Source organism: Saccoglossus kowalevskii, chromosome 12, assembly GCF_978046115.1.
Source record: "Saccoglossus kowalevskii chromosome 12, keSacKowa6.1, whole genome shotgun sequence".
In the NCBI taxonomy this organism is placed as follows: Eukaryota; Metazoa; Hemichordata; class Enteropneusta; family Harrimaniidae; genus Saccoglossus; species Saccoglossus kowalevskii.
In genome coordinates, this window is record NC_140652.1 from 11,805,408 (window position 1) to 11,830,275 (window position 24,868).

A 24,868-nucleotide genomic window follows, 5' to 3' on the forward strand; every position below is an offset into this window, starting at 1 on the left:
ACAAGATACACTCAATTTGCATAAACATATATAACAAGTTCACCAGATATACTAACAATCTTTCTAGAAGCTCGTTTCGAAGACATTTGTCGTGAGTTGCTATTTCGGAGTTTGCATTTTTACTTTTTATCAGGTTTCGTTGATGTTCAAAGTACCACACACAAAATCTATTCTCCTGCCGATGAGATAACATTCCCATTAAGAATATTTTACTCAAATAACAGCACAGAAAACAGAAAACGACTATTTTCATGGTGTTTTTCTATCTACCGACTCAACAATCTCAATACAGCTACAGGAATAGTACATTGACTTACTACGACTTCGGAAATATCTACACGATTCGGTGGCGTTGGGATGTATTGGGGTATATCTTCAAAGTAACAGACAGAGAAAGCAGGATTGTGCTTTCAGGAAAAAATAGGAATTGTGTAGGAGTAAGAGTTCTTCTTCAACTACTGTAGTTGTATTCATCACACGATTTACCGTGACAGGGAACTTGTTTCGTACACCAAGACAGAAATACTGTCGCTGTGCTGCAAGCAATACATATCTGATTTGGAGGCAACATTGCTTCAACACAAAAGTATCGTCTGTTTACAATATTTCTGATTAGGTATAAAATAAAGAAGAAAAGTTACAACATACAACGTGGTGGTTTTATGATACTTACACCGCATGTCAGCCAGTATACCCTATTAAAAGCGGAGGAGTAAGATAAGATAATAGCCTTGGAGGTAGCAGCATAATTACGATACATGTGCCGCCCACAAGAATATTACATATTACTGAGTGTTTTAATAGTGTATAGCGATCCATACACAATTCATACACAAGAGAAATATAGTTTCCGAACAGGTTGACCACGCAACTTTCACTGGGTTCAAAAAAATCTTGGTTGGATTACCTACGCGGTACAAATAATGGACTTAGGCGAGAAAGACAAACACAATGACACAGGTATTTAAATGCAACATTATGTACCCAATAAATGAAGTTAACTTAACATTAAGTGTTATAACTTGATATACCCAAATCAGCATAGAAATATATTAAACGCCCTAACTGAAGCAAGTTCTCGAATGAATAATTCATATGCATCAATAAATTTTGGCTAACAATTACACTATGATATTACTGATAATTACAGTAAAAGTAATTAGTAGATCGAGCAATACAAGTTAAAAATTAAGTAATTTCCTAATTAAAATGTGTAGCAATTTCTGATCAGCAATTTCTAACAATAATTCACCAATTATAATGTACTACCAAAACCCTTAGAACTTATTAATTCACAGTAATGTCAAATATTAGGGCTAAATACTGCACACTAATTTTATCTTTAACACTAATCTTTAACAATAATGCAACAATTATGCACTATCAGTAATGTACCAATTATAATGCACTAACAAAGCCCTAACAATTTCTTAATTCACAGTAATCTCTGACATTAAGGTTAAATAATGCACCATTGCCACTCAACAGTAATCTTTAACAGTAATGTAACAATAATTCACTGGCGATAATGTGCACTAATCTTTAAGAGTATTCTGGCAGTAATCTTGAATACTTGCGTTATAATAAGTTCCTATGTGTATCAAGTTTCTCCCGGTAATACAATTCTACAACTCTGCCGATGAGCATACTATATGTTATGGATTACACACAATCAACAGATAGCCACTGCACAAAGTCTATCAGAAATGGTAGAACTTTAATATTACATCAGAACGCGAATACAGATTGTTATGGGCATTATCATATTGTCGTAATCAATGAATGACATTTCCGATGCACGTCAATGTTACTTTGTATAGAAGTAGTTGTATTAATACATACGATTGACAATCGCTGCAGCAGACTCCTGATTTCTCGTGAGTTGTCAGTTTTTGAAAAATCAAACCTTCCACTCAATGTTCGTCTGATACAATGTCTGATACATTGAACCACGACAGGCAATTTGTATATGAACATTTCACATAAAAATACAGGTAGACATATTACTTTCACATTGTATGCAACTCAGTTTGCCAAGAGAACCTTTTTTTTATCGAGACACAACCTTAAGTTAGCGCAAATAGTAAGCATTGAAATGTCGTTTTACAGCTGAAAAGATATAAAAGTGTATACGATTCATTTTCCGCCCACTATAAGTCTAATGTTCGAAAATAAACACCTAATCATAAAATACATAATGTCAGTATCGAAGATCACGATACTTAATAAATTACATGCCTATATATGGCAACTGGTTAATTCAAACGTCGAAAATATGTAGGTATTTGCTGATGCAGTTCTGTTCTGTCTCTTGATGTTATATTTTGTAAGTCACAGTAAATCAATGTACAATTACTGTAGCTGTGATTGAGATTGTTGTGCTGGTAGACAGATCAAACACTTTGGAAACAAAGTGTTTTAGTTGTTTGAGTAAAATATCATTCACTGGAAACCTTATCGGCGATAGGATGTTCTCGTTGTAGACCAATGAACATGATGTGCAGTACTTTGTTGCATCAACGAGAACTGGCAAAATGTTACATTGTAATTTTGAAGCCATCGAAGCAGTAATTCACACCCCGAAATTTACTTATGTGTCGGAATAAACTCTCAGAAATATTATCAGTATACAAGTAACTACTGATGACCACTGTTGTATATGTTTATACTAATTGGGTGTATCTGGTCAACCCCTAAAACCCTGCTTATAAGTATTCAACTTCAACCGAAATAAGCACAATGTTAAGTCATTGAAACATGTATGCTGATTGACTTTCTGCTTTGGCTGGCGTTACTTGAATAAAAACTAGCTTTTGTCGAGTTTTCAAAAGACAAGTTGAAACGAGGTGCACTGAAGTCGCCAGCTCGACAACAAACTTTCATTAAACAGTGAAGCATAGACTACTTGGATACTCAATAGAGAAAGAAATGTGTTTTCAATGCCGCCATTGTTAAACTTTCTCCTCGTTGTGTGGTGTATATACCACGTTCAATGTCGGACACAGATGCATCGTATATCAAATGTTCTGCAGTTGTTGGTACCGAAGTGGAGAAAACAGACGGATGCAGCCGGAGTAATATAACCTGAGCTTATGCCATCATTTTATATATTCGGTACCGACAACCTAATGAAGATTTTTCAATCTCGTGTAGATGAATAATCACTGTGTGTGTTAAAAACTACCAATTGATGATAGTTATACCAAACCTACTGTGTATACGAATGCAGTGATATAAAGAAAATTTCACTTTTTGTTCAACAAAGAACTGTTTTTTTCTAATTGCGGAATGTTTTGTCACTCTGAAACTTATGATGTGTCGAATTTGTCGTATAGTGTTAACTATATTTATCTTAACAATTTTGTGTGTACCGATTTTCTTAATTGGTCGTTAATACTTAAGTCTGAGTTTGTCTTTCTATTATACCTTGAACATAGAACATGGATAATTGTTTATTGTTTCTATTGAGTGTTAGGATGTTCACAGATTGGATTCGCCAGAATTGTAGAATGAGGATTGCACAATATGACGAAAGCATTGTTGTCAATCATGATAGTAACCTTGACCTAACGTGATGTAGCACAAATTCCATAGTTAGACATTGCCGACATCGCGATAGTTGGATTGCTCGTGTGAGATCAGAGCTACTGTAACGAACAATACTGTTCTAGAGATTGAGGTGTTATTTTAATTTCCATACCTATGTCATATCAACAGCGTATCGACTTGCACCGTTGCGTTGGCTTACACTTTTGCTGACATTATTCATTTGGCGAGCATTAAATTGTCAGACGCAATGTTTTTTTATGGTAAAAGTGTAATTCGCGAAGGTGCAGTCGCATGATATATGCAACAGTAGTGTTTTTATTGAATATATGTTCGAAAATAAACACCTAACCATAAAATACATAATGTCAGTATCGAATATCACGATACTTAATAAATTACATGCATATATATGGCATATATATATGATGCAGTTCTGTTCAGTCTCTTGATGTTACATTTTGTAAGTCACTGTAAACCAATGTACAATTACTGTAGCTGTGATTGAGATTGTTGTGCTGGTAGACAGATCAAACACTATGAAACCGAAGTGTTTTAGTTGTTTAAGTAAAATGTCATCCACTGGAAACCTTATCGGCGATGGGATGTTCTCGTTGTAGACAATGGAACATGATGTGCAGTACTTTGTTGCATCAACGAAAACTGTTTTTATTGAATATATGGATAACATTTGATAAGAAGCGATCTTTAATGTCCCATTGCAAGTTAAAGATAACATACTGGTTACAATGGTGATATCAATAATACAATTTTAAACATAAAATGACATTAAAATACCGTAATGTCGTTCGCACTAAACAGATAAAGAACACATTAAGAACTATTAGTGTTTCATAATTTACTTTAAAGACTAAATATATGCTTGATTGCGAAATTCAAAATAATAACTACAAATAAACTTGGCCACTACTTCCATAAGAAGCAAGTGAAATATTGTACAAACAGTATATGACTTCATATTTACAGTACATCAAGTTAATTACATATGAGCAGTACAACTTATTTATTAATAAACAAATGACAACACGCATACTTTTAATTAAATGTAATGAGACAAATCTGAATATCTTTTACAGATTAAATGTTGAAAAACAAAAACATCCTTATGGACTATTTCATATAAAGTAATATTATGATAATTAATAATTATTAATAATTATTAAGATGACGCTCTCTATCTTTGAGTCAAGTCAATATTATAATATAATTCATAAAATAAAATCACGTTATGATATATATTGGCTTATTACGGTTAAAGAAAATATTACAGAACCTCCGAACATATCAAACATAACGCCAAGATTTCATAACTTTTACAGCTTTGTATCATTAGTTTCATCTTCTATATTATAGGGTGCAGAAATACCACCCTGACACGCGAATTCACAGATAGAGACACTTTTTATGAGCTCATTATTCATATCAAGGTATTCTTCAGATTCGCCACGTAGCCGGGACCGTAAAGTCTGCGGGACGTTGTTGTGCGATGACACCGAATTCACGTTGTTGATATTATGCTCCCGTATAAAACAAGAACAGAAGGCTTGTTTGAATGCAGATCGATATTTTTTTACTGGCGACGTTATAAATGATAGAGTTGACTGATGAGTTCAAAAACAAGAGATGGTAGGTGACGAAGTCGGTACAAGTGAATACCTGCATCGTGATCACGTCATTTCCGATATGCGCAATGATTGCCAGGGTGCTGTTCAAAATGCGCGGCGTCACTAAAATGAAGAACACGACTGATGTTGCGATACAGACTCTGATCACTTGTTCCTTCTCTTCTAGCTGGCTGCTTATTTGGCTCTTCTTGTAATCGTTCATCTTGCGGGTGATTTTTGTATATGCAATTGTGACAATACACACTACAAGAACGTATGTCAAAATCAAAAAACCATGCATCACGTAGTTTCTGGCGTGATCAATATATAAACTGGTGCACTCTCTTACGTTGTTAGGAATTATCAAAATGGTTGCTACTATCCAGGTGAAAACGACAAACGGAATTATTCTTCCTTTTCTGTCTAAACCTTTCGTTTTGTAAGCAATAGGTCTGCAAATTGCCAAGTATCGTTCTATACTAATCACTACAATCGTGCAGATGCTCGTCATGATTGCAAGTTGGAAAGGAAAATTGTATATGCACCAATGTGTACGATCTTTTATTAGGGGACAGCTCTTACGAAACATGGACAAACAACCTATAAATCCAATACTGAACATATTGGACAATATATCGGCTACCCCAAGATTTATCAGCAACAGATTTGTCGAATTTCTCATGGAGGGTACTGTAAACACTACATACATAAACGAAGAGTTCAGAACAATGCCTATGACAAGGATGATGGCAAACCCAATAAAGTAATCAGTATTTTTATAAGCAGGATTACAAAAATTTAAATAAGCGTTAGTTTCAGCTGTCGTGTTTGTAACATCGTAAAGTAGTGTGGAATTCATTTTCCTGCAAACAAATAAAAAAGAGAAATAGTATCAACTGGAGAAATGTGATTGTGAATGCAAGTGAATATCATCCTCATTTCCAATATCAAAAACATTATGCATAACAAAATAACGAAGGGGTGTAAAATATCACATACAAATATAGATGCATGTCAACATAGGTATTGTTTTACCTCATTACCCATAACGATACATTCAACTTTCGATACATGTTTTCTCATTATAAAAGCATGGTACGCTGTCCATCAATATCACATATTCAGATTAGTTTATTTAAACATGTAACATTCTTAACAAATTACAAGCGTGCTCTTATGATATAGCAAACTAGTATAATGTATATCAATGAGGAAGCTTTTGTACACTGACAATGCATATTTTTTGCTTTATTTTCTGTGTGTACGGGAAAGTGGGTCGTCATGTGAAGGGCATTAAACAATGGCGACGCCATCATTAATGTCCATCGTAGTAGACAGAGTAGAAGTACTTTTGCATCAATTAGTTAATTAGAAATTTTCTTGTTACAGAACCCAGAACTGAAGAACATGGTTATGAAAGTAATGGAATGACATATTGTTTTATATTTTTATTACAAAATAATATATATATATAGTATATGCCTGTGTTTACTAATTCAAAAATAGAATAATAAATAAGCGAGTTCACAGCAGAGGCCTGCTGTACATACCGCATCAGTTTACTGACAACAAAACAAAAAGTTTTTTAATCAATTCGACCAATTCACTGGGATATATGCAACATTAATTTGATGAGTGTATGTCGTACAATAATAAGTTTGTTAATAGACCATTTTCAGATCACACCCAGGTCCTAATTTATGCGTAAAATCGAACGCAAAAAAACACACAGTCGCAGTGACGTCAACATTTCGCACAAACGCACAGTATTTCTAAGGTATTTCCTCGTTTAATAAAGTGCTATAATTTTGCTGAAGTAACAATGCTTCCCCCTTGGAATTTGGCGTTTCAATGTTTAACTATAACAGAATAAATTCATGTTCAAAATCAAATCTATTTTTTGCAGCAGACTTGCTATCCGCATTTAACACGCTTTATGCGAAAACGGAAACTCACCTATTTATGTATCATCACGAAATGTTGTGTAAGACAAAAACACATGACCATTGTTGCCAAAATCGTTAATGCACTTAATACTTGAGAATATTATAATTAATTATTCATAATAACATGCTTTTGGATAATAGTGAAACACTATGTGGCATTATATTGTGAACATGTGTGTGTGTTTCAATACATATTCTATCCAAAACAAGTAATTTAGTAACATAACATCACTGGTTACCATGACTACCAACATGAAGCTCAATCTAACTCATAAGTCATGATGTAATCATGTTATATAAATTAAACCTAAAGGAGTTACCATAACAGCTGAAACAAGCTGATTATGTGAATTTACAAATTCGGTCAATAACATATCATGAGTGAATATTTTTATTGCAAAACAATATTTTTTTTCAATGTATCTCTGAAATAGTAGTCAAACATATTCAATGATTAGTCTCTCAATGTTTCATTTAGTGGTTGTTATTATGAGTACTTAAGAGAAGCTAATGGGTGTACACTTAACTTCCTTAAGGTAGCGAGAAGGGTTTGATGGCGTTTTTGATTAAAGCATTCTCTGTCTATTGTCTCATTCAGAACCGTAATTAAGCATATATATTTCAAAAGCCTAAGTATAGAGGGACAAGTTTGCACAAACTGGAGTGTCAATGTTTACGTAATTACCAAGTGACCACAAAAATGACAAACCTTGTAAAAATGACTGAGTCCGCGATTGCGAGAGCACAATGCGCAATTTTCCGATGAAATTTGCGCAATTTATTGTCTGTAATCAAGTCCATTGAAATGCGTCTCCGATAATCAAAATACCTATTCTTCCGATTTCTACGCAGGTTTGTGTTTTTGTCCCCTAATTATTCCATACTTGGCACCTGTAACTATTATTCTGTGACAAAGCATTTTCTTGAAAAAATCAGACATATTTCGCACCATCATTATCTTTTGAACGATGACTGCGAGATTGAATGTCCTAGTCCGAACGCAATTGATTTGGCGGCGGTCCCAATGAGTCGTACTGAATCAAAACATCAACTCGAGAAAAACGCGAAAAACAGTTTTGGATAATAAAACACTGTATATTTGCTGCATTATTATAAATATACACTAAAAATGGCCAAACATATAAACCACTGATATCATACAACTCATAAAGAGTGCAGATAATGAATAATTTCAAGCTCGAGCGTGAAAAATGAAGAAAACTGCTTTTCATGGTGAAACAAAAGGGCTGATGTTTGAAAAAAATTGCCGTGTCAGAGTGCGACACTAAGTGGCAGATTTTACTTTGCCTCGTCTGTCAGCGCTTTCTTTCTTTTCCTCGCCATCGCGTAAGAAAAATGGTATTAGTAAAATACAATATTGACTTGGAAAATAAAACGATTTAAAAGAAAGTTGCGCAAAGTTACAGTACACATTTCGCACAACCTCCCGCCCGCTTTCGCATTCCAATCACCTTTTTCTCTCGCTTTTGCGACCGCTTGGTGAATTCGACCCGACAATTTCCGCTTTATTTTCGACAGCGCAAACCCCGAAATATCGCCGGGCTAACAGAATAATCCGGGCTAACAGAAAAGTTTCCGAGGTTCACATTGTCTTATAATTATTTTTCTGTTTTTTTATAGATGTTGAACAGCTGACAAAAATTCAAATACTTTTTGTTTTAACTATCTATAACTATGTGCACGCAATCTGACCCTTTGACCTCGATTTAGCTTGGACTGAATATTTTATTTTAAACAATATTCTGACGTGAAATACAAAATGTATTTCAACACAAGTACAACATGGTTGTCTGGTTTTCTTTCCTGATTGTTGAGTCTTCGCATTGTGTTTTGTATAATTATTGTTATTTTCCCCCGAGGCGAAGACAAGCTGAAGGACCATGAAGCTAAATGGCAGTTCCATGCATTGGCTGAGTGAAAGAAAATATTTCTAATCCTAAAATAAAACATTATATTACACCTCTTTGTGTATTTGTTAATTTTACATATGTTTGTCATGACAGTATGTTTGTAAATATCTAGAAAAATATCTTCTTTCGTTGATAATTTCGATTGTTTGGAATGCTTGTCGACCATACTGAGTTTAGACGTCGATCAACACAATCAGCCGAGACAGGACAAACATTGACCGTAATTCATGGGGATCATCTCCGTAATTTGTGGGCCGAAACTCAAAATAATTAAACAAGTATTATTATTATTATAATATATATTTTATTTTACATTGCAAAACTACAACAGAGCTAGAGTTGTTCGCGGAGAAACAGCCGCCTTGAAGTCGATGCAACTTCAACTAGCCATTTCTTACCTTGAAATCAAAAAAAATAAAAATTCGAAGAGCATCGGAGAAAATATTAACAACCATTCTTAGCAATCGCTAGCTTTATTTTATTCGACATTTGTGGGCAACTTCCGCGCTAAAAAAGATTGTAAATGTGGTTGTGATTCTCTTGCAAAGTCCAGTTGATAATACGAAAAAATATGGTTCTGTGACCCAGGTCGTGCTCCGATCACGTAACTTTCAGCCAATCAATGATTTTGTAACAAAGCATATTTGACGCTAATTAAGGGTCGTCGTACCATTCAATCTCCGGCGTCTATTCACATAGTTTTTTTTGTGCTGTGACAGGCTTCAAATATATTCGCTGAAAAACATCGGTATATTTTGACAGACGAATGGGATTTGACCTCAGTTCAAAAATAAAAGACTAGGCTGAGGTACTAGTACATTAGAGTCCACGGCGAATCAGTTTTCTTTGCAAGTTGTGAAATAAAGTAAACCAGAGTAGGGTCGATGGTTTTCAGCACTGAAGGACTTCCGTGTGAATCCTGAGTTTCGAATTGTTCATCGACTGGCCACCAAATATTTATGGCTATAACTAAATTTGAAACTTTTTTTGAAGCCCAGTAAATTATTCATACATGCTCTGTTCGATTTTTTCAGAGCATGTGGCCGTTTTTAGTCGAAAATATTTTTTGTCAAAACACTTTTATGGTACGTATAGACCGAACTCATTCACTAATCGTGACTTAATTTTGAAAAATTAATGTCAATTTTTTCCTGTGTATTGGTATTGATATTTTTATAATTAATCATGAACATTTCCTCGTTTCTCTGCTCTGTCAAAAGGAGTTACCTATGCTTTTTTCACGTAACTGTCTCATTAAAATAAAATAAAATATTACATCTAGAACAAGCACCCAAAACACGTAACAAAAGGTCCCAGTTCAGTTGCTTTCACGATACAAGTGTCATACAACTATTAGATTTGAAGTGTCGTTCAGAATTTAATAATAGTTAATACTAATTGTATGTTCACACTTTACTATCAAAACTACCATTTCGACCACTCATGTGCCAGTGATCAGTGTTTGGGCGAGCGGTCGATGTTTTGAATGAGCGAGCGAGCGAAACAAAAAATGCGGTCGGTTTCCGGTCGGACATGACCGCGTGTTCGGAAATTAAGCGATAAGCGGTCGATGTAAAAGCGGAAGGTTGGGCGAAATGAGTACTGTGTGACCATGTTTCTCCGACTAAGTATCGACTGACAATAATGCTGACAATGGACGTTAGATAAACACGCATTGTTTGTCACAGGGAGCTTATCATCCGTTATATCAGAATCGTCAACAACAGAGTATACAGATAAGATGTTATCGTTTAAACCGTTCCAAAGATAAACATTATGCAAATATCCAGTTGTAGTTGCAGTTAGCGTTTTAAAACACTAATTTGAGCAACGTTATTTCGCAATTTCGATGTTTTGAAAACCTTCGATGATGTATCAAAGTATAAAGTAACCGTTTTATAAATTTTTGAAAAATCAAGGAAAAAGTGAAAATTTCCCTTCTCGCTACCTTAACATACTAATAAAGAATAATGTAAAAACTGTCTTGTGATTTGTTGAACTGACTCGCATGTACACGATGATTTCCAGATTGAAATCTAGCTCACGAGTCATGTAACATTCAAAATACATAACATTATGGCTGCTGACCATTCTTAACATCTATATACTTGTCTGCACTGTGGATCGGGGGGGGGGCTTTCGGGATTGTCAATTAAACACTCTTTTGTAATTGCAAACACACTGTTTAAATTAAAAACACACATAATATATTATAATAAATCGTCTGTACTGCGATCGTCTGTTAATGTCTGCAATGGTCATCAAATGAAACTTATATACATTGTACGAACGAACAAATAAATGTTTCAAAATAAAACATTGGGTGTTTTACAGAAACTTTGTAAAAACAAATTGACCAGAGCCTCTGACGTGAGACTCGTAGATAATCGTAATGCTATTGACCAAACTAAACAACTACCAAATGTGACGTAATGCAATGCATATTAGAATGGTCATGACATCACCCTATTCCAGAAATACTGTTATACTATCAAATTCAAATACTCCATTAGTGAAACACATATCAGTGCCATCCAAAACACAAGATTGTAGGAGAATGTATGTACACTTCTATAACCTTACTGAGTAATAGATACAACTGTGAATTGAGAAAAGTGGCGATGTTCCCCGTGACATATTGAATATTCCAAAATTGATGGATGGTGGTGGTGATGTTTCGTGTCACATCAAATGATTATAATTGAACCTAATCGAATATATTTTCAAACGTTACTTTAGTTTCAGTTAAATATGATTTACAATTCAAATGCACAATTTGCAATTTGAAACACCAGACTAATGGTTACACAAAATGTGGACTAATTATACATCTTTCGACCAAACTGTTTAAATTTGATTTACTTCAAAAAACAAAAATACATGCAATATTTCAAGGAGAAACACCAAAATATACAAGTTTTTTGAGTAATTATGCTTAAGACATTTACGCGAATTCGTAAAAGTAAAACCAAACTGTGTAAGCTTGAAGTGCATCTGACTGTGTGCAAGGGCACGATATTTCTGATTCTATATGCACGATCAATGAATTTATGTTATATACCGATGAACAAAACTTACCAGATATTTTGTATGCAATTGATTTCTTTGAAAGGCATTCAACTTTGGGACATCTCTCATCAGGAGGGTTGAAACCTATTACAATGAAAAGTTAAGTGATGTATTATGGGTACACAACTGGTTATTTTAAACTAGGGAAGGAACCTTCATGGTTATCCTCTTTTTGTATTAGAGTTTGAAACTCCTTGTTGCCATTTAGGCAGTAAACATGTTAAGAATATTGCTTTTGCTGTTGAATTGGCGCAAACTCAGTGATATTTCCATTCAGTAACTCGTAGATTATTCTATTCATTCTTTTCATAATGCATCAAGACAGAATAATAAAAAAACAGAAGTAATTTTGCTTTGGAAAAAAAACAGTAAAATTAATTAGTTACCGTTGTATGATAAAAACGGGCAAGAAAATTAATATTACACTAAAACGTTAGAGAAAATAACTCAAGTTTCACGTTGCCAAAAGTATATTTGTCTCTAAGTTTTGTTTTCTTGATGAGAATGACAAGTCGTCCGCTGGGTATTTTAGATAAGATTAATAAACAAAATATTTGAGTTTATCTGGAATAGTAATGTCAACATAGCACACAATAGATTGATGTTTGATATTCAATATGGCGGAATTAAAGCACCTGATATAACATTATATAAGTTAAGCCCAACACTTGGATTCAAAGATATCTGGAAGCATCAGTTAAAATGTTATTTTTTTCGTAAACGGTTTCAGAGGGTGTGTATATTTTTTTTTTAACTGTAATTTTGAAACAACGCAATTATGCATTAATCACAACGACTTTAATTTGAATCTCTTAACGTGTGGATTGATTCAAAAATCTTAATTGAAAATCTACCACCAAGGATATAGTATGGGATATTAAAAATATCACTCTTGAAGACAAATACTTTTTTTTGTAAAATAACACATATTTATGACAACATTGGAACAGGTCAGTTTTACAGAAGATGGGACTACAATTGCTATCCGTCGCGACTGAGCAAAATCCACGCATTACTGTCACCAGTTGTATAATAACAGACCGGTTTATCGTCGTTCATAGCTTTAACTGGTACGGAAATGTATATTTTAACAGAAACCCCAAGTAATTAAAACAGTGAAATCCGAAGCGAGTTGACAGAATACAATTTGACAAACATAGTTCCATTGAAACTTATGATGTGTCAAATGTGTCGTAATAGTCATAATTTGTTGTATGGTGTTAACTATATTTATCTGAACAATTCTGTGGGTACCGATTTTCACAATTGGTCGTTAATACTTAAGTCTGAGTTTGTCTTGCTATCATACCATGAATATAGAACATGAATAATGGTTTATTGAGTTTCTATTGAGTGTTAGGGTGTTCAATGAGATTGGATTCCCCAGAATTGTAGAATGCGGATTGCACAATATGACGAAAGCATTGTTGTCAATAATGATAAAAACTTGATCTAACGCAATGTAGCATACATGCCATAGTTAGACATTGCCGACATCGCGATAGTTTTGATTGCTCGTGTGAGATCAAATGTGCTATTACGAACAGTACTGTTGTAGTGATTAAGGTGTTATTTTAATTGTCATAACTATGTCATATAAACAGCGTATATGTATCACCATTTTCGAGACGAAATACTGTCATCATTGCATATTTTGTTTGAATGAATGAATAACGAACGATATACACAAACATACATGTCCATATTCGTATAACGCCTTCTAACTGCAAAGTGTTAATAGAAAACGAAGGGATTCAATTAACAATGATTGAGGGCGTTGTATTTGTCTATAATATAAGGTTACTACATTACCAGTATAACAACATAACACAATAAGTGATAGCGTGCAGAATAATTCATACACATTCAAAACAATAATTTACTTTTTGGTTTTAGTTTAAAACCTGCTGGTACAGAGGAACACAACTCGTGTAAGTGTCAAAATTAGTGTTGGCATGGGTACTGGGGATTGACAACTGTATGAAAATTGCAAATTTATTTGTACAGTTTAGTTTAATAATACTGGAATACAGCCCAGCTTAAGGAGAAGAATAAAATATCGAATGACATTTTTTAAATAATGAACAATAAGCCGTGTGTGATTACACAGGCACTGAGAGGGTACATATCAAGACCATTGAACTATGTGTTTTGTGAAACAAGCAAAACATAAATATGAGTTACTATCTGTAATTATCAACAGTCTAATACATTAATACACAAAAACATTTTTACATGTTATGTTTACAATTTTATCTGATTATTTATTTTTACATTAACATTTGCAATGTCGGTGTCAGCTATCATGTAAACTTGTCTGTTGGTGAAAGGGATTTCATTGAGAGTGTTTCAAAAAAGGGTAACTAAAATATAAAAAATGAATCTATCGGAAATGTTGAACCAGCTAACCTGTTTTTCTTATATAAACACGTATTTCGCAGTTAGTTGAGTACGGTATATGATTGTCAGAAATGGAAAATATTAATTCCATCCCAATGTATAGGAGAGAATGAACTAGGACTTCCAAACTTTACTCGCATGCTCGAATTGTGAGTCAATGTATAGGAGAGAATGAACTACGACTTCCAAACTTGACTGACATGCTCGAATTGTGAGTCAAAAGATCTGGTAAAATGTTTTTGACAGAAGCTCATAATCACAACATGTATTTAATTTTTTTTCACCATTATACCTACAATAGCAAATTAACCTATAGATAATTATTTTTAATTTTTTTTGCATTTTGGCTGCCTCTACCACATTTCCAGATAAATACCACCCCCTCCTTTCTCGGGCAACATTCCTTAAACGAAGGAATACATTAATTAATTAATTAATTAATGGAAGGTAACGATGAATGTACAGAATGATGATAATAAAATGCCAGTCTATCAGGAAATAAAAAGGGATCCATAGCAAAATCGAATCCGTTATTTTATCAATTGAATTGTGAAAAAAATATTACTTGTGATAGAATGGGGAATAGGCTACAATTGTAATTTCTTTGTATACTATCATAAATTCGATAAAGAGAAATGTTAATTATTTGTCAAGTCATTTTGTCAAGTCAATATAAAGTAATGATTCAACGGAAACTAGAATTCGTGATCGTTACAGTACTTATGTTTGTCCTTATACTATAAAAAGAAATAACATTTGTATTTGTATATGTAAGAGCTTAGAGAAATTACGCCGTGATTGAAGGAAATTGTATCATATTTTGTCTGACATATTCATTCTTCTTATACCTCGTGCGGGGAGAGTTAATTGGTCACATTTGGAAGGCGTGCGAAATCCGATAAGCTGGAATTATGAAACAGGATAGTAATGTGTCTTAAATATCTTTGGGGAATACATAAGTAATTATTTCGTTGTGTCACTAATATTTGTATAGATCAAATATTATAGAGTAATTTTCTTATATATAAACGCTATAATCACAGAGACTGTAATAGATTTTTATTATATTTATAGTATTTTAAATGCAAGTGCCTGCCAGTGCCGTCAGTCTGCACTTTTATCACAATTTTGCCACATATGTTTTTGCCGTTCACAACTTATCAGCTATTGAATCGATTCCTATCACCATGTAATATTTATTGTAAATCCACGCTTGTCCGTTTATGCAAAGTCGGGATTTTGTAAACGTCAAAATTAGTACAAAATAATCATTAACACGCCACAGTTATCCAATAAAAATTGTTTTTGAACCTTGAGAATATTTAAAACGTAGATACATATGAAAAATGATAAACAAACGACCTCAAACGAAAGTGTTTTGAATATTTTCTACTTTTTCACACGGCACTGTATATACATTTATGACTAAACGAAATAAGTGTGTTAACACACATAACTCCATATTGTTTGTCGTTACTAAACCAATGTTGCTTAATGTAGATGCCTAGTCATAATTTTTGACAAAATTGGTCATAAATCGCATGACAATATTTATTAGTTTATTATGTACAATCATGAAGCTAATGTCCCATGGTACAACGAAATAGCATTATTGTGTTTGTTACAGTCATACTTTTTGAGAAACGTGTCCTAATATTTCCTAAAAATTGCTATTTTTAGAACAATTCCATACAACACAATGTTAAAGTAAAATTGCATTTTTTACCCTTTTCAAAACCCAGATTTTTTTAAATAATTTAAAACAACAAAAAGTACTCCATCATTAACAATATATGATTTTTTATCTATGTCACCAGGCTAGATTTTGAGATGTTTCATAATATCTCTTCCATAGGAACCTATGGTAAAGGTGTTATAATAGTGTCAAAATGGGGACTTTCCACTAAAATACAACCATCAATTTCTCAAGAAAAAGACTGGTTACCCCCAACTTTTTTTGGTCAATAATCTTACATTGCCTTAGAGTACAATTTATTGAAAAATGAATAAATTTCTGGGTATTTTAATTTATGAGTAAGCTTCTACCTTAATTACATAACAATAGGGCGAGAAATCAGACAGTCAAATATTTGGAACAGATTGAACATTAGTTGGATAAACAATCAGAGCAGAAATCTCCGTCAAAACTTTTAGATTTTTACATATTCTGACACGATTCAAATAATAAAATATTAACGAACATGTTATGTTATGTTATCATGAAGTTATTAATATTTATTTATAAACATGTAGTACATGTAGTAATGCAGTTCTTTTCAAACAGTTACTGGATCCTGTGTTGAACGTTATCAATTTTAGCTCGACGCAACACCGAGGAACGAAAAAAAATGAATTATTTATTAATATAATTATTTTTTTCAATTCCGTGCAGACTGCATAACGTTCCTATAATTACATGTCACGAGTGAATCGTTTGACAACGTCTTATCACTAAATCAACAATATTTAACGCTGCAATTTTACATAATAATTCTTGCTTGCCAATGAGCCAAACTGCTAATATCACGAATCAATGAATTTAATTGATCAAAATAACATATATTCACTACGGTATAACACTAACAAAACAAAAACAACACAAAACAATTCAGACGTACATATTCTAAACGTGAAATCACTAAAATATTTAAATCGATATTTGGGCGCGTGCATACAACTAATATTAGTAACATCTTAGTTTTCACAAATAGTTTGTAGATGATATCAATTGAAAACAACTCCCTTTTCATGCGATTTTATTACTATTATTTTGTTCTGAATGTATAAACATTTTGCAAAATATGGACCATGATATCTTTAAAATTGTGTTTCATCACTTGCTGGGATAGACGAATCTATTCCTTCTTTGTCGGATACTTTTTCGTCTTGACTTGCGGACGAGACGAATATTTTTACTATGAACTGCTTAGTATGAAATTATCTATATTTATTGTTTTCATGATCTTTATATTGTAAGAAAAAATCGCTTCAAAAAATATTTAAATCAACATGAATTTTGGAAAATCATACCAATTTTAAAATATTGTTGGTTGGTTTGGTGAAACTTGCAGTTGAATAGAAAATTGTGGACATTTTGTCAATTATGAAAAAAATCGCATTACTAGTAACACAATTAGGAGCGGGACAGAAATTTGCACAATTTAAGTTAATAGGAGTTATTATAAAGTAATGGCTCAATTGAAACTGGAATTCGTGATTTATTTCTATGTTTAGACCATTTACTATAAAAAGAAATGTTTGTTCACTAGATTTTGTATTTGTATTTTGAAAATATTACAAGTTTTACATATGATACATAGAGACCGCAAAAAAACATCGCGTTTGAAGCATATTTTGTCTAACAAAGTATTCCTTATATTTTCCCCGGCCAAGATCAGATTCAGACAGATCCCATAAGCTGTGATTATGACTATTACACACTTAAGTTTATCGAAATAAGTCCCTTGATAAAAGACTCCTTCATTGCCCTCAAAATCAGATGGTATATATCTTATTGTGTAATTAAAGCAGATATTCAAATTGTTCAATACTTGTCTAGTGTGTCTCATCAAAAGTGTTGTAATTTGAAATCGTAATACCTAGAGACAGTGTTCAATTATTTTCTTAGACATAAAATCTCTAATATCAGAGATTACAGCAGTGATATAATCAGAGATATTTATCTGAGTAATAGGAAACTATATTGTATTCTATATGCTCGTTATTTGAATGTATTTGTCGGTGTCGACTGTTTACAGATTATACATTTATTACACACATTTTGTTAACGTTGTAGGGTTTATCGGTTGAACCAGCCCAGCGTAATTTAAGACATACTCATTGTATTAATGTTGAGAGATTATTTCAAAATAACTATTAATCATAGTTCAATCCATTCGTTCATACTGTAAATCAACACTTGTCCGTTTTTATGTAAATTTATAAACAGCTATGATTTGTGCAAAGTCGGAATTTTGTAAACGCCGTATTTAGTTAAAAGTAAATATGTACTATCGGTAACACCTGAGCGTTGGAACTACCAACGGCAACTGCTAAAGACGGGTACAGTGATTGTAAACTAATGTTGTTATGATTGTTCCCCTCGCTACTCGGGCCCGAATATTGTGACGAGCCTGAACATGTCCTGTGCCAGTGGCCTAACGCCTACTACATACTACAATATGGTGGTGTTCATGTAACGTGTTACAAAAAGATATTTATATTTATAATGCCGTGTCAGTTTGTCAAAGAAAATCTGTTGATGATTTCCTTCCTGCAAATTTATTAAACCTTAGAATGACCGATAACATGATATAACTTGAAATAAATTATTCACCAGTCCATTGATTATTATAATATGAATTGGCATAATAGATGAATTAACATTTTATTCAGATGAGAATAATTTTACCAAATATTCCATCATTATCATAACTGATGAAGAAATATCTAACACTCTGTGTTACTAGGTTTTAATATTCCACTGTACACTATTAACAACGTTTTGTTAGCAGGGTCTATTTGATGTAATAATTAAAAATATTATTAACTATTACAAATAATCTTGGTCGATATTGCGACACTGTTTATAAAACTAGTTGGATTAATCAAATGCGGATTTATACATCTGTCACCGCAACGCCATAAGTTACAGCGTGCCGTAATTTTGCGGTATTTTACGGGGTATTTTCATCCTACCATATTAGGAAATTATTATTATTTGATGAGAAACTAACAAACATATATTACAGTTGATAGGATGAAAAATAAATATATCAGTGTTGTACATTTAATCTTCAATTGTTTAAATCATACATTTATTGAATTTGCATATTATAGAGTGTCGTGTACAAAAATCGCGTAGCATTTTGTTAAATGTCAAATTTTTACTAACTGTGGAGAGTTAACCTTACACACACTTCTCACAGATTTCAGCAATTGACTGTAATACACTCTTCAACAAAGATGTACCACTATTAGCTTCGTCGCCATTGTTCATTGTTGTAAATCGTGTTTACTAGTTGGTCGAGGGGCAATGTCATCCCCACATTTTTAAAATCTCTGAGATGTGAAAGTGGGTCGTCTCAACTCGGACTTTTACCAGACCTCGGCCACATAGTAGAAATAATCTTAATTCACTCAATGCTAGAATCGACTATCGATCACTGAACGAACTAGTTAACTGCACAAGTGCCAGTCGTGATCTTTATATATATACACCACCCAGTCACAATTTAAACGCTTTCTGTTTAACATTATATTGCAAGTTATAATAAGAAAGATTTATATTGTATTGTATTGTTATCAATGTCGTTCAGTGATATCAAATCAGTCTTTCAAGACGACTGTCAACTAAACTCTCACACACATTGTAATTTGTACCGTGTTTTGTAATCGGTTTTTAATTGCGCATCGCCTATTTATATGATATGTCTGTTGGCATTTATTAATGTACAACGTTTAAATTCACTTAAATAAATGATCAGCGCCTCCCAGCTTAACGGTGTTAACAGATGCAGTATATACAATTGCATAATAATGGAGACCGCCTTTCGCTTATACCTTGTTAACGATATGTCAATGATTATTTTTAATGTTATAATTAATGTGTATGGTATACACTTTGTAAGTATAGTAATACATATACGTACTCTCAAGTCTCTTCTATCATTTATTTTCAACAAGCAGAAAACGTCAACTTGATCTCTTTATATCTCAAAGGAAATTTGTTTCTCATTTTTTGAAAATAATAACATATATATATTACAAATGTTAGATATACATCATATATTTAACAACGTAATTATACTCTTCCGCGCCAGCTACAGCCGAAGTAGCAACAACACGAGTAAACAATAAGAGTGGAAAATGTTTTTATTGGTTCGATTGAGAAAGTATTTAATAATTCCTAAATACAAGCCGCGAAGAGTAAACCATATATATATATATGTGTGACCATGTAACACTTTCAGCGGACTTTTAGTGTTGCTAACGTACGTGATTTTGCTGGTTAAAAACGAGTCATGTTTAGATTTTTTTATTGCAGACATTGATGCAGCTTCCGTTCACGACTGGAAAACATTTTGCTTAGAGAGTAGTACCCTATTGTTAGAAAAAATCACTGTTATCACCTAGTAAGTGTTTTTGAAAGTTGTAAACACTGTTTTTACTTTATTTTTATTTTTTCTGTGTTTTGAGGATTTCCTAGGTAACCTAGGAAACGAGTGTCATTTTGGCAAATACGTGGGAGCATGGTGATCAATCCGCGGCTGGGGATTTCACTTCAACTCGAGTTTTAAAGCGAAAGGCGACATAGTCCGGTGCAAGCGAAACTTTGTTGAAAAGCCATTGAATTGTGCTCAATTGACACCAAGCTTTGTCAAGTTCGTTGTCATTTGCACTGCATGTTTTAAAAGACAGTACCATATTGTACACGGGTAAGAAAATTAACGTTAGAAACAGAATTTTCTCAGTTACCACCAAAAACAGTTTAAATTGATTAAAAACAAATGGCGATGTGTTTCAAGTCGGGCATGCAACGACATTGAATTGTGCTCAAATTCGATCGTGAAAAACACGCTTCAATGTCATGGATTTCATTGACACCAACATCTGGAAAGTTCTTTGCCAGCTGATGAGCCCATTTGTAAATTTGGTTTGAATGTAAACAATCGTAAAGACAAACAACTATAAACTGAACGTGTGTACTGTAACCGGATATTTTAGCAGGTACAAAAAGATGGTACAGCTTTGACCGAAGGAGCAAGCATTATAATGATCCGTAAATAATCGTACAGACAATCAGATATAGCTTAAACCTACCACTGGCGGATTCAGACATTCGGTAAGGGGGTACGCGCTCCTACTGACGTTGCCGAAGTAGACCTCCGGTGGACTGGGTTTGTCAATTGTTTGCGGCCTGAAGTGGACGCCTACAACTCTGCTGTATTACTTTGAATTTGAAGTGACTTCATGAACACACATATTATTTTGTATTATTTTGTTTTACCCCCACCATCCCATACATAAGACCTTATCCCTGCTGTCCGTCTGTTCTCTCCATTTCTATCCTGAAAATTATACTCCAAAACATTTGGTATACGTTTCCTGTTCCGCCCACTATAAATTCAGTCTTTAAAAAACACCCAACCATGTAAGACATAGTGTCAGTGTCAAAGGTTACAACATGGATAATTAATAAACTACTTGTTCATATATGGCAATTGGCAGGTGATTCAAATGTCGACATCATGTAAGCATTTACTGTTGTTGTAGTTCTGTTCTGTCTCTTGGTGTTACATTTTCTATACCGCTGTAAATCAATGTACAATTACTGTAGCTGTGATTGAGAGTGTTGTGATGGTCGACAGATAAACACTTTGGAAACGAAGTCTTTTAGTTGTTTGAGTAAAATATCATCCACTTTCATCTCTATCGGCGATGGGATGTTTTCTCGTTGGCGACGAATGAACATGGTGTGCAGTACTTTGTTGCATCAACAGAAACTGAAAAAATGTTGCATTATAATTTTGACTCTATCGAATTAGAAATGCATTCCCTAAAATAGCGACTCCCGACAAATATCCTTCTTTGTAGGAATAAAATCCTTGAAGGTTTATTAGTATATCTAATCATTACTACGCAAATAACACAAGGATTGTCACGACAATACACCTGGTCAGTTCTGTGATATTTATTCCAACGAAATAGGGCTTCTTCAAGAAAACTCTGTTGGGATGCCGTGAGATGTAAATTGCCATCGTCTGATCTATTATTGTTGATTATTTTAATCATTACTACTGTAGTTCATGTTTATATAACTTGCGTGTATCTGGTCAATCCCCGTAATCCTGCGTGAAAGTACTGAAATTAAACCGAAACAAGTACGATGCAAACTCATCAACACACGTATACTGAACGACGTGTGTTTGAAACACGCTTTTGCCGAGTTGTCAATCATTATAGAACCGTTGACCTAACGCGATATAACATACATCCCATAGTTAGGCATTGTCAACATCACGATAGTTTGGATTGCTCGTGTAAGATCAAAGGTATTGTTACAAACAGTACTAGTTGTAGAGATTAAGGTTTAAAAATCATATCGACAGCGTATCGATTGTTTAGTTACACATTATTTGTGAGAATATTCTTTTTAATGAATATAATACAGATGTTTTGTCCAAGACAAAATTCTATTTCTCATTTTATTTATCAAAATAGTCAGACACTGTTTTTTTTTATGGTAGAATGTTAACTCCGCGAATGCGCAGTCACATAATATTTGCATTTTAGAGTCAACAGTAGTATTTTTTGTATTGAATATAAGGATAACATTTGATGAGAAGCGATCTTTATTGTCGTATAGCAAGATAATATAATAGTTACAATGATGATATCAATGATTCAATGTTAAGCATAAAATGACATTATTTATATAATATTGACAAATAATGTGGCAACATTTGTGTTTCGGTAGATAAATTATCCAGGCGAACAACACCATTTCCGTTATTCTATCATTTGAAATAAACAAGGTTCATTGAATCAGTCCATGAACTTGTAAATGATATCAACAAAATGTAGCCAATGTTTGTTCTGCCAGTAATTACATTATGGACATTTTTTGGGGGGAGGGATGTCACAGTTCGAAAACAACATACCGTAATGTCATTCGCACTAAACAAAAAAAAGACAGCTTAGCAATTAGTGATTTATAATATACTTCACAGACTACAATAAATATATGCATGATTGCGAACTACAGCCATGGGCCAGTTAGCTACAATTCCTCCTAAACTGAACGATGAAATGAAATCGTATCTATAAAAAAACAAGTGATATATTGCACAAAAAGTATATGACGTCATATTTACAGTACATCAAGTTATTTACATATAAGCAATACAACTTATTTATTAATAAACACACGTGATTTTAAATGTAATGAGACAAATCTGAATATCCTTTTACAGCTTAATTGTCAGTTGAAAAACAAAATCCAACATTACGAATTATTTCATATAAAATATTATTATACATCTTCATGCATACTTTGCAGTATCCTCGGAAAAACCTCATAATATTATGATTATTAATAATTATTAAGAGATGGCGCTCTCTATCCTTGAGTCAAGTGATTATTATCATATAATTCACAGTGTAAAAAGCAAGTTATGATATATATCGTCTTATTACGGTTACAGAAAATATATAACAGAAGTCCCGAACATTTCAAACATAACGCCAAGATGGCAAAACTTTTACAGTCTTGTATCTCTAGATTCGTCTTCTATAATATAGGGAGCAGAAATACCATCTTGGCAGGCCACGTCACGGATCGGGGCAATTTTTATAAGCTCATTATTCATATCAAGGTGTTCTTCAGGTTCTCCACTTACCCGGGTCCGCATAGTGTGCGAGAAGTTGTTGTGCGATGACATCGAATTCACGATGTTCTTGATATTATGCTCTCGTGTGAAACAAGAACAGAAAGCTTGTTTGAATGCAGATCGGTATTTTTTACTTGCCACGTTGTAAATGATAGAGTTGACTGATGAGTTGAAAAACAAGAGATGGTAGGTGACAAAGTCGGTACAAGTGAAGACCTGCAGGGTAATCACGTCATTTCCGGTCTGTGCAACGATCGCCAAGATGCTGTTCAGAATGCGCGGCGTCACGCAAATGACGAACACCACTGATGTGGCAATACAGACTCGGATCACTTGTTCCTTCTCTTCTAAACGGCTGCTTATTTGGCTCTTCTTGTAATCGTTCATCTTGCGAGTGATTTTTGTATATGCAATAGTAACAATAAACAGTACCAGAACGTATGTCAAAATCAATAAAGCATGCAACACGTGGTTTGTGGCGTCATTATAATATAAACCGGTGCACTCTCTTACGTTGTCAGGAATTTTCAAAATGGCCGCAACTATCCAGGTGAGAATGACAAACGGAATTATTCTTCCTTTTCTGTCTAAACCTTTCGTTTTGTAAGCAATAGGTCTACAAATTGCCAAGTATCGTTCTATACTAATCACTACAATCGTGCAGATACCCGTCATAATTGCAAGTTGGAAGGGAAAATTGTACAAGCACCAATTCATCCGATTTGTGAATAGGGGACAGCTTTTATCGTACATAGAAGAACACACTGTAAATCCAATAGTGAATAAATTGGACAAAATATCGGCCACGCCAAGATTTATCAGAAGAAGGTTGGTCGAATTCTTCATGAAGGGAACTGTAAAAACGACATACATAAACGAAATGTTCAGAATAATTCCTATGACAAGGATGGTGGCAAACCCAATAAAGTACTCAGTATTTTCAAAAGCAGCATCACAAA

At 33.6% G+C, this 24,868-nt stretch overlaps 1 protein-coding gene across 1 annotated transcript; it reads right to left on the bottom strand.

Moving 5' to 3' along the window:
• Positions 1-23,780: 23,780 nt before the first annotated feature.
• LOC102804277 (tachykinin-like peptides receptor 86C) lies at positions 23,781-24,584 on the bottom strand. The gene has a single exon (XM_006825646.2). It carries the CDS (start codon positions 24,582-24,584, stop codon positions 23,781-23,783), a length of 804 nt encoding a protein of 267 aa, XP_006825709.2.
• Positions 24,585-24,868: the final 284 nt, after the last annotated feature.